The sequence below is a fragment of the Phyllobates terribilis genome, unplaced genomic scaffold, assembly GCF_046119375.1.
Source record: "Phyllobates terribilis strain yellow unplaced genomic scaffold, ASM4611937v1 Scaffold_1__5_contigs__length_1240528914, whole genome shotgun sequence".
Taxonomy (NCBI): Eukaryota; Metazoa; Chordata; class Amphibia; order Anura; family Dendrobatidae; genus Phyllobates; species Phyllobates terribilis.
Window position 1 is genome coordinate 977,484,937 of NW_027362761.1, and position 15,318 is coordinate 977,500,254.

At 42.0% G+C, this 15,318-nt stretch overlaps 1 protein-coding gene across 5 annotated transcripts in view; it reads right to left on the minus strand.

Annotated features, from left to right (window-relative positions):
- Positions 1–15,318, minus strand: part of LOC141156752 (cytochrome P450 3A29-like) — a 93,285-nt gene that overhangs the window by 13,399 nt on the left and 64,568 nt on the right. For all 5 annotated transcript variants that reach the window (XM_073643139.1, XM_073643103.1, XM_073643120.1 and 2 more), the window contains 4 exons: positions 15,164–15,277; positions 1,972–2,060; positions 1,341–1,489; positions 642–769 (listed from right to left, as the gene is read on the minus strand). In XM_073643139.1, the coding sequence (XP_073499240.1) occupies positions 642–769; positions 1,341–1,489; positions 1,972–2,060; positions 15,164–15,277 (480 nt within the window). The remainder of the gene's footprint in view (positions 1–641; positions 770–1,340; positions 1,490–1,971; positions 2,061–15,163; positions 15,278–15,318) is intronic.

Genomic DNA, 15,318 nt, shown 5'->3' on the forward strand with positions numbered 1-15,318 from the left:
AGTGTGCAAAGCAGTCATCAAAGCAAAAGGTGGCTACTTTGAAGAACCTAGAATATAAGACATATTTTCAGTTGTTTCACACTTTTTTGTTAAGTATCTAATTCCACATGTGTTAATTCATAGTTTTGATGCCTTCAGTGTGAAAGTACAATTTTCATAGTCATGAAAATACAGAAAAATCTTTAAATGAGAAGGTGTGTCCAAACTTTAGGTCTGTACTGTAGACTAGAAGAACTTGCGAGTTGGGACTTGAAAAAACATACTTACTTTACGGATATCTGGTCTCCCTTGAGTAAGGCACACACTTGACTATCAATTGCTTTAGACATAAAATACATGTACCACGCCCCCCCACAAACCTTTTCCTACACTGTTTCCTCCCCCCCCTTGTAACTCAATTACTTATCCTGATATTTGCAATAATTAGACTTCTAGGATGATAAGGATTATACTTACCCTGTTTACTATTGTTGATTACTCTTAAGGATATGAACGAGTGTCCTTTTTAATGCGTATTGTTTATATGTTGATGTTGATGAGGTGACACCCGAATCATATACCTGTAATTTCCTTTGTTCATTCTTTATAATAAAAAATAATAAAAGAAACTTTAAAGAAAAGGGAATTACACATTCACTTACCTTATGAATTCCTTTCTGTCTGTTTTTCTTAATGCTTCTAATAGCATCTTGAAAAAAGTTGAGGACGCTCATTGGAAGGAAGCAGAAATTCAGTTTTTCCAAAAGAGGAATCAGGAATGGACACAGAACTGTAAGAAAAATTATGGAGACTGAAGAAGTGATGGCTATACTTGGTGTGAGGTGTAAATCAATCAATCAAGTGGCGCATATCATATGCCAAATGTAACTAAATCTGATTTCAAAGTATGACATTAAGACATCATCATAAAGTTTTTGCACAACATATGACCAAATCATACATAAGATCTTAAAGAGAACCTGTCATTTGCTATAAATATGTGATTTTTTTTCGGTATAAATTCTGCTGTTCTGCTGAATCTGGAATTGATTTTCTTTTGTTCATGTGCCCCTGTATTCCTGAGATATGGCCTTGTCTTCTCTATATATTAATCTAGTCATTTTAGCAAATTGAGCATGGTTCCCAACTCATCTCTACAGGAGTCTTCTTTTTAGCCATCTGGGTGTGGTCCTCGAGGCTAGCATTATGTAGAAAGATGAGGGGGCCATATCTCAGGAGCAGATAGGCATTGAAGCAAATAATGACCCATTCCAGACTTTAGAAGATCAGCAACATTTACACCAGGTATAAAGTTGCCTATCTATCTTTAATAGATGTGATTGAATAGTGCATTAACTTACGTGTTGTTAAGAACAGAGGGTTGAAAACGGAGAAGGTGAAAAGTTTTTTTCCATTGGTCACAAATGGATCATTGGGATTGTTCAATGAATCCACATTCACACTGAATGATGTGCTCAGGATAATGTCCATGCTGTAGCTTCCAAAGATGCTGAAAAGACAAAATGGTGAAATACCCGGCTGAACTTAATAAACCTAATACCCTCATGTATCACCTTCATACTCTCCATCTACAAGAGAAGGATCCAAAAGTTTACACTGCAAATCACTTCCTATGTACTAGCTAAAAAGATAATGCTTGTCCTGTGCAAGTATTTGGCCCCCTTCAACTTTTCTACCTTTTGCCACATTTCTGGCTTCAAACATAAAGATATAAAATTCTAATTTTTTGGGGGAAGAATCAACAACAAGTGGGACACAATCGTGAAGTGGAACGAAATGTATTGGATATTTTAAACTTTTTTAAAAAAATGTAAAACTGAAAAGTGGGGCGTGCAATATTATTCGACCCCTTTACTTTCAGTGCAGCAAACTCACTCCAGAAGTTCAGTGAGGATCTCTGAATGATCCAATAGGAATCTGGTAACAACTGTGCGGTAGTGCATGGAAACTGTAATAAATCTGTGTACTTACTCCTTTATGTCTAGAAATTCTTTGTTATCAACTTTCTTCTGAATATTCTTAACTAAAAGGTCTCCATACTGTTTTATTATCGGGAACATCTGTAAGGATGACAACAAATGGTTTGTTTCATGATGTATCATTTTCCCGAAAAAATTTCCAGTAGTCTACAACTGAGGCGCTTAATAAAGTATAAATGTAGAGATGGTGCAGACAATATGGCTCATATATCAATATTGGTTGACGCGGCCTGAAGGTGCACAGGAATGGTCGCATGTTTCTGAGGCTCTGAAGCCTGAGGTCCTGAAATTTACATTTAAGAACTAAATTGAAGACAGGGAACCTAGCACACTCAACTACAACCTCCCTGCATATTCCTGGATCATTTGGAGACCTCCCTGGACTATGTAGACCTTATAATAGCTGAAATATCGAAGAAAGAAGATTTCTGTGAGGAATTTCTGGATCCACAGCTGAAAGCCAGTGAGTATGTGAGTTAAATTTCCCCTCCTGCTTCAGTGCTTCCCTCATCACACTGCTCAGACCATCAAGGGACCCTGGAAACTCCCCCTCAAAACCCCATGGAACTATCTATGGTGGTCAGAAGAAAAATTACTCATCCTGCCAAAGAAGTCACTGCGCAGACTGGAGGATCCGAAGACACTGCTGCGGTGAGTGTAACTTCTTTCCCGCAGTGAAGCACATCACTTCCCAGCAGCAGTAGTGACACGGAGCGCCACGCAAATAACCACGCAGGTAACTGTGGTGTTAGTATCAAAAAGGACTCTTATAGAAGCTCGCTGAAGTCCCTGCACTCTGGGAAATCCCTTCAGGGGAAAAATAGCAGCGCGTCGCAAGAGCTCACAATTCAAACTACGGCTCAACCAGGTGATTCTTGAGCTTAGGCTCAGAAAGACCCCACTGTCAGAGACACTAACACAGAGCAAAGGAACAATACTAAAAGAGGCTCTAAATATCCCACTAAAGCCATTGATCACAATAGGTCATTTTCCTCAGAGGAATCCCTCTCCAGGAATGAAAAAAATCGGCTAGCAATAATAAAGAAAATAAAAATCTAATGGAAATTCAGCATCAGAGACTGAGAAGGACTCTGAGGATATCTCTCTAAATGTCTCTCCATACAAACAGCGCCCAATTTTGGACACAATGAGTCCTCCTGCTTTTCATCCTACTAGTACATATGATTCCAAAATTTCTGAAGAAACACATGCTCTCTTGATTGGCAACCAGGAGTCAACTCAATCTGAGAGATTTCTGAACTATTTAAGTCCACAATCCAACAGCTGGACATTAACATGAATAAAAGATTTTACTGTATTCAAAATTCATTGTAAGAAATCAATTAGAAGCTTAACGTAACTGATGTGATGACACAGTGGAATCTGTTTCTATTAAGCAAATGTCCTTGAAAAAGATCACACGAGATTACTAATGATGAGCAAGCACTAAAATGCTCGGGTACTCGTTGTTCGAGTCGAGCAAGTTGGGATGTTCGACCTGAGTAACGAGCCCAATGTAAGTCTATGGGAAACTCAAGCATTTTTCCAGCTGTCCCCCCGGTGGTCTGCAGGGGGCCTAGAAATTGCCGAAATCGATGGGAACAGTGCTCAAATGACATAGGAACAGCATGGAGAACAGGTCACTGCTGTGAATAATTTTGTCAGAGTATTACGCCACTTTTACGGACTCACATTAAAATATACAAAAATTAAACCATACTGGATTTTCCTGGGAAAAATGGTAAGGAACATCCATTCCATGGTAATGACATGTATATTAAGTAAAATACACAACCAAAATCAAAAATGCTCCTCCACACCTTGGGCTATGTTCACACGTAGCATTTTTGATGTGTTTTTTGCACTTTTGCATTGCTTTCAACAGTGAAAAATACATTTACAGGTAAATGTCATTTTAACATTTTACTACCTTATCTTCCCATGTGGTGTGCGAGACATGATCAGACACATCCTGTTTCATTTATGAAGGAGGGACTCTGAAAGTCACAAAGCCTATTTTTATAGGGCCTTCAGGCAGCCCTTACTATTGTTAGAGAGCCATCAGCAGGCTAAGCTTTGTTGTTCCCATTATTAAAGAGTGGGTCTGTTATACTGTTATTGCATATTCAGTGACTGCAAGGGCTGCCAAAAATTTGGATGCACCCCAATACCCCTTTGAAGAGACATACAGGAGGGCCTCAATAAAAAAAAAGTTCCCATTATAAAGGAGTGGGTCTCCTATAGTGGTAATGCCCATGCAGTGACTGCAAGAGCTGCCTAAATTTGGGAAAAACTTCAATACCAATTTAAAGACATATAGAGGAGGGCCTCCGTAATGACATGTTCCCATTAGAAAAGAGTGGTTCTGCTATACAGTTATTGCGTATACAGTGAGTACAACGGCTGCTTAAATTTGGGAAAAACCCCAATACAAATTTAAAGTCACATAGAGGAGGGCCTCAGAAACGACATGTTACCATTAGAAATTAGTGGTTCTGCTATACAGTTATTGAGTATGCAGTGAGTACAATGGCTACATAAATTTGGGAAAAACCCCAATACCAATTTGAAGACACATAGAGCTTGACCTCAGTAACGGCGTTCCCATTAGAAAGGAGCAGTTCTGCTATACAGTTATTGCGTATGCAGTGAGTACAACGGCTGCCTAAATTTGGGAAAAACCCCAATACCAATTTGAAAACACATAGAGGTGGGCCTCAGTAATGACATGTTCCCATTACAAAGGAGCGGTTCTGCTATGCAGTTATTGCGAATGCAGTGAGTAGTGTTGAGTGAATTTGTTCGGCAAATGTTCGAAAGTTTCAAATTCGGCACGAATATGGCATATTCGGATTCGTGATCGCAAAGGCGAGCAAATTTTCTTAAAATCTGAAAAGTTTGTCGAATTTGCGTGGCGTTTTGAACAGTTTTGTTAGCATAGTGCAAGTGTATGATGAGTGCTGACATGTGCCAGGTGAGTGTGGGGGCTGTGGAGAGCTTAGAACAGGTCAGATCAGCGGCGCACTGTTTTTTTTTCTTGTGGGCGGTAACTTTAACTGAGGAAAACGCGGCCAGTCAATCATAGCGCAGGAAGCATCTACACTATCCAGACATAAGGGCTTCTACAATTGGCTGCAGAAATCACATGTCGTCTCAATATAAAAAGCGGCCATGTTCCCTCAGCACCATTATATCCATGTCATTGCTGGAGACAGACGCAGCTCAGTGTTCTCCTGTGTAATGAGAGATATTAACTAGATAGATGGGCACTTGTGTGGTAGTCAGATAGTTTAGATAATTCCTGGCCTGTGTACCTCTGCAACCGCTGGTGCAGCACATTTTTGGTGTTCTTGTGCAAGTACTGAGATTCTGACAGAAACAGAAGGCCCATGCCATACAATAGTGCTGTGCACCGCTGGTATAGAGCTCCATGTTTCAGTATACCTTGAATCTTTTTTTGCGCTTGCTAATGTGATCAAGCAAGTGCAGTGCACCTTTTTCATTTAGTGGGGTTGAAATTGTGCTCTGCACAGCCTGCAGAGCTACTTATTGCAGAGCACAAATCTGTTTTTTTTTCTGTTGCTATTGTGATATTGAAAGCTGTGTGCACTAAAGTTTTTTTTAGTGTCAGATACTATTTTAGTGGCGTTGAACTTCAGGTGGTTTCAGAGTAAAAAAATAAGCCCAGTCCACAGTACTATAAGTCATACAGTGCTATAAGCCAGCTACTACATCAGTGGCGGTCAAATTCAGCTTGTACGCACAGTCAAACCTATATATATTTTTGGTTGGCAGGCAGAGTCCACCAAAGGTTTTTTTATTGTGGCAAAGTTGATCCAGTCTGCTAAAAGGCAGATCCTATTTTAGTGGCGTTGAACTTGTCCTGGTTTCACAGTAAGAAAAAAAAACTTCTCTTACTAGGCCCAGTCCAAAAAATATTTTTTCCTGTGCCAAAAGTCATACAGTGCTATAAGCCAGCTACTACGTCAGTGGCGATCAAAGTCAGCTGGACGCAGAGCTTATGCAGAATAACCCAAAAATATTTTTTGCTCTGAGTAAAGTGATACAGCTAGCTAGATCTGAGTTTGAAATATTTTGGAGCATATATTCTATGTCATACTGGCCTCATCCACATTAAAAAAAAAAATTCTTCTGTTCCTAAAGTAATACAGCAGGGGACATCTCAGTTTGAAATTGTTTGGAGAATATCTCGTAGGTTTTATCGGCCTCATGCACACTAACAAATTTCTTTTGTCTGTTAGTAACGTTATACGGCAGGCCGTATCTTACCTTGTCATTTAGTGTTGCTGAAATTCAGGTGGGTGCTGAACTATTGCACAGGAAAAAAAAAATTCTTTAGTTAATTGCATGCTCCTACCACTGTATCTGACCAACATGAGTGGGAAAAAGAGAGGGCATGGTGGAAGGGGGAATAGGCTTGGTGTTCAAGGTGTACGTGGGGTATGTGGTAATGTTAGTGAAAGCACTAGTGAACCAACACAAACAGGTCCTATCCAAAGACAACTGACAACTTATGTTAGTGGACGGCCTACTGCACTCCCTTCCTTTGGCAGTCGCACAGCGATACGCCTTGTTGATGAGACCCAGAAAGAGCAGGTGCTCCATTGGACGGCAAGCTCTGCTTCCAGTGCCCTCTCGTCTTCTTCCTCCACCTCAACATCACATGCAGTACAGTCCACAGAGGTGGCACCCCAATTACCCATGCTTCCCCCCCGCGTCACAACTGGCCAACTGCCCAACTGACTGTAGCGAACCACAGATGGGCAAGTCTGTAGAACTCTTCACCCATTCTACACCATGGGCATCAGAAGTATACTCCAAACAGTCACAGAGTCAAGGGGAGGAAAGCATCTGCACTGATGCCCCAAATTTTTTTACCTTGGATTCGGGGCAGGACGAAGTAGGGTCCGAGTAAGTTCCTGACCCTCATCACCAGACGTTAACCGCAGGGGAGGTGATCCCGATGAGACTCAGATACCTGAGGCTCATGCGGACTGTACTGTGCTGTCAGGGCAACAAGAGGAGAGGGGTCACTCTGAGGGCGAGGAATGGGATAACACATTGGATGATGACGAGGTTGAAGATCCTGCTTGGTGTGAACCCAGAGTCACGCAGCCGAGTAGCTCATCTGAGGAGGTGGAGTAGGAAGATGAGAAGGTTACATTTCGCCCTAAGGCGCAGGCACGGAGTGATACAAGCACGAGGAGCACTGCATCCTTAGCCACAACCATAGCTGTGGCCAGCAGCGGTCAAGGGTCTGCAGCTCGCAGGGGCAGCAAGGGTTGCCTAGCATGGGCCTTTTTTGTCACTGCAAAGGATGAGCCAACTCACGTTATCTGCAAATTTTGCGATAAAAACTCAGTAGAGGGAAAAACTGCAATAATTTGACTACTACATGCATGAACGTTCACATGCTCAAACAACATTCTTTACACTGGGAATCTTACTGAGCTGAAATGCGGACCAGCGCACCTCAACAACCATCAGCTGCCCCATCAAACGCATCCGCTGCTTCTTCCTCCTCTTTTACCATGCCAAGTATTGTCACGCAGGTCTCCCATTGCAGAAACTGTGGTTCTTTAGCCGCTCTAGTCAGGCTGAGTGACAGCCCGTCACCTGTAACAGAAGCTTACACGCCTGCTGTGTTTGTTTCACCGAGCACACCGCATGTTTCTCAATCCACTGTAACACCTGCACTGCTCCACCAGTTTTTCCTGTTCACCATACTCCACCCTCTCTCAGAACCTTAGTCAACCCTTGGTCACGCAGTTGTAGTCACCTAAAAGATTGTTTCATCCCACGCATGACAAAGCTAAGAGGTTGAACTCCACCATCTCCAATCTGTTGGCCATGGAAATGCTGCCTTTCCGCCTGGTAGATACAGACGGTTTCAGAAAACTGATGGCCATCGCAGTCCCCCAGTAACAGTTGCCCAGTCGCCATTACTTCTCTAAGAAAGCTGTGCCTGGGCTACACCAGCATGTCGCAGACAACATCACCCGTTCCTTGTCTAAATCTATATGTGCCAGGGTGCATTTCACCACAGACACATGGAGGAGTAAGCATGGCCAAGGGCGTTAAATCTCGCTTACTGGGCACTGGGTGACTCTGGTGGCTGTGGGGGCAGGCGGGGAAGGGGCTGCCCCACAAATCTTGGAATCCCCAAGGCTTGCAGAAGAAACCTCTGTATTTCCCACTTCCTCCACTTCTTCTGCGTCCTCCGCCTCCTCTAGGGCCTCCACCTGTGCACTCAACCTCTGCCTTAACGAGACATGTGTTCCAAGGGTGCAGAGTGAATACACACCACCTCCGTACTGCACAGTCAGGGCTCACCGTAATCAGGCAGTCTTTAAATTAATATGCTTTGGAGATCGCAGTCATACAGCTGAAGAGTTGTGGGCAGCTCTCCAGGCTCAGTTTGAGCAATGGCTGTCTCCGCTGAACCTAGAGCCAGGGAAGGCCATGTGTGATAACGGTGCGAACCTGTTAGCGGCCCTATGCCGAGGCAAGCTCGCACATGTGTCTTGCATGGCTCACGTCCTCAACTTGGTGGTATAGCGATTTCTCCGGCACTATCCTGGCCTGGATGAGCTGCTTCACAAAGTACGGAAGCTGTGCGCTCACTTCCACCTTTCGCACCCCTCATGTCACCAACTTGCATCGATACAGAGGTCTTTGTCCGTGCCAGTTAACAGGCTGATCTGCGATGTGCTGACGCGGTGGAATTCCACTCTGCACATGTTGCAGCGACTGTGCCAGTAGCAACGAGCTCTGACGCAGTATGTCATGACGTATAGCTTGGGGCAACGCACTACGGACTTGGGGCATATCATGTTTGAGGTTAACGCTGACGATGCCATCATCAGCATCACTATTCCGGTCATATACATGCTGGATCAAACTGTGAATAAGGAGGAGGTGGTGGCCCCAGAAGAAGAGGAGGATGCGGAAGGGATACCAATGTCTCAAATATCCAGACTGTCGTCACACAGGCGGATGCCAAGTGACGGTGGATTACAGCAATCGAGGGGGGTTTGGTGATACTAGGCAAACTGTTAGTGAAGGCGCAAGAGCCAAGGAACTAATGGAGGAGGAAGAGGTAATGGGCGAGCAGCTGTCAGAGAATGAAGAGGATAATCATCCCCTCTCGTTTGAACGTGGTTGACAGGAGGGGACGGAGGAAACAAGCATCAGTGTTAAGCAGCCCACAGTACAGCCTGGCTTTGGACCTCCTGGAAGAGCCCGACATATGAGTGCCTTCTTGATGCTCTATCTGCAACATGATCCCCGTATACTTAGGATTCGAAATAATGCTGACTACTGGGTTGTCACTCCATTAGATCCACGTTATAAGAGTCAATTTTGCCAGATACTTCCCGCCCTGGAAACGGATCCGCTTATGTTGGAGTATCGAAATAAACTTTTAAGCAACCTTAATAGAGGTTTTCCCCAAGATAACACAGAGGCACACAGTGTGCATCGCAGCTGTAATCTTTCAACCTCCAGCACGTCAGTTCATCAACGCCAAAACATTAGCAGCATCAGCAGAGTAAGTGGCAGAAGCAATTTCTTTGAGTCCTTTCACACATTTTTTAGACCAGCTCATACAACAGAGTACAAGTCTGACACGTGGTGAATGACTGGAGAGGATGGTGCAGGAGTATCTAGAGTTCAATATAATTACCATCAGGGAGGGTTTGGACCCTTTTACATTTTGGTCTTCAAAAATGGATGAATGGTCTGAGCTTGCCTCTAACGCCTTGGAGGTTTTATCATGCCCAGCAGCCAGAGTTCTCTCTGAACGTGTCTTCAGCGCTGCTGGTAGTGTCTTGACGGGTAAGTGTAGACCACCTAACTTTCATCAAGATGAACAAGTCATGGATCTCCAAGGACTTTTGCACCCCAATTGCAGACTGTACAGAGTAAGCGATGTTGTTGTTTTGAGTGTGCTGCATTGATCTCTTGAAATTGCAGTCTGTGATATGGCTTCTGTGCCTGCTCTTGCTGTTGCTGCTGCTGCAGGTTTTAGGCCCTAATTTTGGGAAATGTAGAGAATTCTGATTGTGTCTCCATCCATTGGGTTGGCTGTAGTGGGACAGGTTTGGGTCTGCGTTAAACTACTTGTAGTTGATGACATTGATGCCACTTCGGTCATGTTAGGCTCTCATTTAGGGCAATGTGACCACTCCTGGTTAGGTCTCCATCTCCTGGGTTGGCTGTACTGGAAGAGGTGTGGGTCTTATTTACACTATTTGTACAGTAGTGAAATTGATGCCACTTTGCTGGCGTCTGCCGCAAATTTTTTTAAATGTGGGGAATCCTGATTGGGTCTCCATCTATTGGGTTGGCTTTAGTGGAACCTTCCTGTTCTGCAATCTAAGTTGTGTAAGGTTGCGTACCAGTCCTTGCTGCACTCCTGATACAGATTCTGCCTGCTGCACTCCTGATACAGACTCTGCCTGCTGCACTCCTGATACAGACTCTGCCTGCTGCACTCCTGATACAGACGCTGCCTACCGCACTCCAGATACAGACTATGCCTGCTGCACTCCTGATACAGACTCTGCCTGCTGCACTCCTGATACAGACTCTGCTGGAGGGCCTCATGAAAAAAATGTTCCCATTATTAGGAAGTGGTTCTCCCATACTGTTATTGCCTATGCAGTGAAGGCAAGGGCTGCCAAAAATTTGGAGACACTCCAATGCCCCTTTCAAGAGACGTAGAGGAGGGCCTCATGAAAAAAATGTTCCCATTATTAGGAAGTAGGTCTCCCATACTGTTATTGCCTATGCAGTGAATGCAAGGGCTGTCAAAAATTTGGAGGCACTCCAATGCCCCTTGTAAGAGATGTAGATATGGTGATATGGTAGATATGGTGGTGGAGGATGAGGAGAAGGAGGAGGACAACAGCAAATAGACAAAATCAGGAAGCGTATACCCATGTGTGAAGAGGTGCATGGGAATAGACCTTCCAAAAAGAAGACACTGGATTTGAGTTTATTTTACCCTGCTATCATTCGGTGGTGTTGAGAAATCTGGCCCAATCCAGCCCTTGTTCATTTTTATAAGAGTCAGCATTATCAGTTGATAGGTGGATGCGCCTATCAGTTATAATTTCCCCGGCGGCACTAAAAACCCGCTCTGACAAAATGCTAGCAGCAGGGCAGGCCAGGACCCCCAAGGTGTAGATGCCCTATTTACCATTACTGACCCAATTAATTCCTTAACAGCTGTCTCCTCAGTAATACTTTGCCTCGGTTTCTTACTATAAAATTAATGTTAAAAGTCAGAAATCCTAGGTTTTAAATTGAACTCCCACCTAAGATACTCAATCCAGAACAAGTTTCTTTACTATTGGGAAACATCTAAATATTCCTTATTTAGGAATGAAAATAACAAAACCACTATATAATACTCTGGATGAGAACCAGTCTAATATTTTAAAGCTGATCCAAAATTCCATTAACAAATTTGATAAAGTAAATACTCGTGGTTAGCAAGAATTGCCCTTTATATAATAATTATTTTACCGAAGTTACAATATTTTTTAGGACAATTAGTATCCTGATCCAAGATCTTTGGATTAAAAAGCTTCATAAGCAATTATCTAATTATATGACAAGCTAAATCGGCAGGAATTGCAAAAACACTACTATTTAAGTCCAAAGATAAAAAAGGTATTGGGTTACCTAATATCCAAGCCTATAGTGATACCAACAATTTTACAAATTAGAAATTGGTTTATAAAGGAAGGTAGGCCTTGTTGGGTAAGTATGGAGAAATCCTTTAACAAGAGTTCTCTTTTGTCATCTCTCATTTGCTAGATCATTATTTACCAATCCCAGATCACCCATTAATAGAATCTACTATACTTTTATGGAAAAAGTTGCAAAAACTTAGTCTTAGCTATTATCCTTTGGATAAACTTCCTTTAACTATATTTCAGTCTGCACTCCCTAATTTTCCATTCGACAAATGGGGAAAATTTGGGATATCAAAGTGCTCAGCAGTAGTGTTGAGCGAATGTGCTCGGCATTTCAAATTCGGGTTCGTGTTCGGGGCTCAACTCTACTCAGCAGTTATTACAGTCCCCAATTTGGATACAATTATAAATTTTCATTCTTTAAAATTGTCTTACAATCTAACGGATGAGGAACTTTATAACTTTTTGGACTTGAGAAAATAGATCAAAAAGGAGCTTTCTCTTCCCATTTCCCTTCCTCGATCCATAATTACTCTAGTGTTGTTTTTTGGAATACAAAACTTATAGTGCTAGGAAAATTGCTTAAATCACCGCAGGCAAATCATTTTTTAGCTTATTACTTCATCTATGATCATAATAAATGTGCAAATACATACAGTGGTGACCAAAAGTTTAGTGTGATTACTTCTGTCTGGTTGTTGTGATGCCATTTTCCTGGTGATGAATTGAAAGTGCATGAAGTTCTCATCATGCAAGACCTTAATTTTAACCAAAATGCTTTTGAATATAGGTATGGTCATTTAATTAAAGAAAACTGACTGTCAAAAGTTTTGCATATACTATTTATTGATCATATCAGAGAGAAATTCATTGTTTACAATGCAATAACTTAGTATTTTGTATCATAACTAGAGATGAGCGAATGTTTCAATGTTCGGTTAGGATTACGATCGTCAAATTTGCAATATTTGCCGATTTATTCATCGAATATTCGCCGAACATTGCCAAACGCCATTGGATTCAATGGGGGGTAAAACCAAACGCATACAATACATCTTCAAACGGGCCCAAAAGCTGCCAAAACACATCAAATTAAGGGCAGACACCAGGAAAGTGTATCGATTGACCCAGAGTACAAGTACTATAATTATTATTTATTATTATAGCGACATTTATTCCATGGCGCTTTACATGTGAAATGGGGTCACCGACTGGTACAAGAGGACTAGGTGGCTTATAGCAGACTGTATCATGTTTGCCACACAAAAAAATATAGTTTTTACTCTGGCTAGCAACAGAAAATAAATATATTTTTACTGTGCATACAGCTGAATTTCACACCCCAAAAATGACAAGGTGGGCTACTGTAGCTTGCGGTATCACATTAGCAAATGAAAAAAAAATAGATTTTTGTACTCTGCACTCAGGAGCTCTGCATACAGATGAATTTCAACCCCACAAAATGAAAGGAGGGCTAGTAGGGCTAGCTTGCCGTATCACATTAGAAAGTGAAAAAATTGATTTTTTTAAGGGATACTCATGCATGGAGCACAATAGAAGCAGTGCACAACATAGTTCTATGACGTGGGCCCTGCTGTCTTTGTCTGGACCTCAGTAATAGCACAAGGAAAAAATATCTGCTGGAAGGTCGATTTCACTGACACACAGGACACTAGTTATCTAAACTATCTGACTTAGAAGAAACCCTATCTATCTAGCTAACATCTCCAATCCAGCAGCAGCGTCTGTGATCACTTATAAGCATTAAATGGCGCTCACACAACATGTCCGCTCTTTATATAGAAGGACATATGATTTCAGCAGCCAATGGCACAAGCCCTTGTGTCTGGACAGTGTGGATGCTTCCTGCGCTCTGATTGGCTAGCCACGATTTGCACACATAAAGTTAGAAAAAAAAAATAGAAGCATGGTGCTGCTCTCAGCTTCTGTCTGCTCTCCCCCCAGCCCATCCCATCATCAAACACGTTCCCCCGCTCATCATACACAAGTAGTATGCTAGCCAAACTGTTAAAAACACTTTAGTTGCACAGCAATAATTTTTCTGCACTTTTTCACCAAATGTTACCGATTTCTGCCGATTTTAAAATTTAAAAATGCCTGCGTTTCCGATCACGAATCCGAATGTGCCATATTCGTGTCGAATTTAACATTTGCGATCGGATTTCGAACATATTCGCTCATCACTAATCATAACCTCTTGCTTTAATTACTGCACCACACCGACGGGGCATTGAAGTCATTAGGGTACTCAAGACATCTTGCTCCATTGCATTTGCAAATCTGCAAACAATTCATCTTTATTGCTATGGGTACGAGCTCCAACTCGTCGCTCTAACTCATCCCAAAGGTGCTCTATAGGGTTGAAATCAGGTGATTGGCTTGGCCATTGCAACCGGTGAACATTTTTCTTTGCTAACCAATTTTTGATTAAATTGGATGTGCGCTGAGGATCATTGTCTTGCTGGAATTTTCATACCTTGCCTACTTTGGTTTTACCATGTAGTAGCATTACATTCTACAGTATATCCTTGTACATGGTAGCATTCATATTTCATCAGAAAAGCAGTTGCAAACCATGACATTGCCACCAACATGTTTCACTGTAGGTGTTTGGTACCTTGCAGAATTACGTTTTCCAGTTGGGTGGTATATATAGTGCTTGCCATCACTACCAAACAGATTGAACTTGGATTCATTCGACCAATCTGCCTCTTTCTATTGGCTGTGTTCGTTGGCAATCTCAAGTTGGACCTTCTGGTCCTTTGCAGAGATGAAAGGCTTCTTGACTGGAACTCGTACATTCAACCCTACTGCTCTTAGCCGTCGCATCGCAGTTTGGCGACTCACTTTGACCCCATATTCTTCATTCATTTTATGCAAAATCTGTACAGCACTTTTATGGACATCAGATACTGACTTTTTCTTAATAATGTGATCAACTCTGGAGGAAGTTTTCCGTGGTCGTCCACTTCTAGGTTTGTCAGCTGTTCGATAACCTTCTTTTTCTTTTCTTTAATATCCGCGACACTTGACTTTGAGAACAGCTGAATTCCATAGCTACCTCTTTTTAGCTTTTGCCTGACTTCACTCTCAGAATAATAAGCTTCCTGACATCTGGTGATAAATTTGGCTTTGTCTTTACCATGTTTTAACCTAAAAATACACACTCACAAAAAAAATGTAGGCAAAATTCGACTACTCATGACAAAATATGCAAAACATTTGGCCCAGGAAATGTTGAAAACTAACACATAAAGGGATAAAACAATGTCAAGCACAATTTTCGTCCTTATAGCTGACAACCATTTGCTTTCAATTTACTAAAATCACCAAGAAAATGGCATCACATCAACCAGACAGAGGTAATAATCACACTAAAAAATGCTAAACCTTTGGTCGCCACTGTATATACATCTTTATAATCTGTCTACATTTTACCTGCTTAAGTTTACCGCTGGTGAATGTTGGTGACAACACTGTCCGTATCCTTTTCCATTGATCATCAACAGCATTTGATACTGCAGATTCTAAAGGGCCATTAAGGCCAAAATTCTAAAAGGAAGCAATTTTTTTAAATTAATATACATAACAAG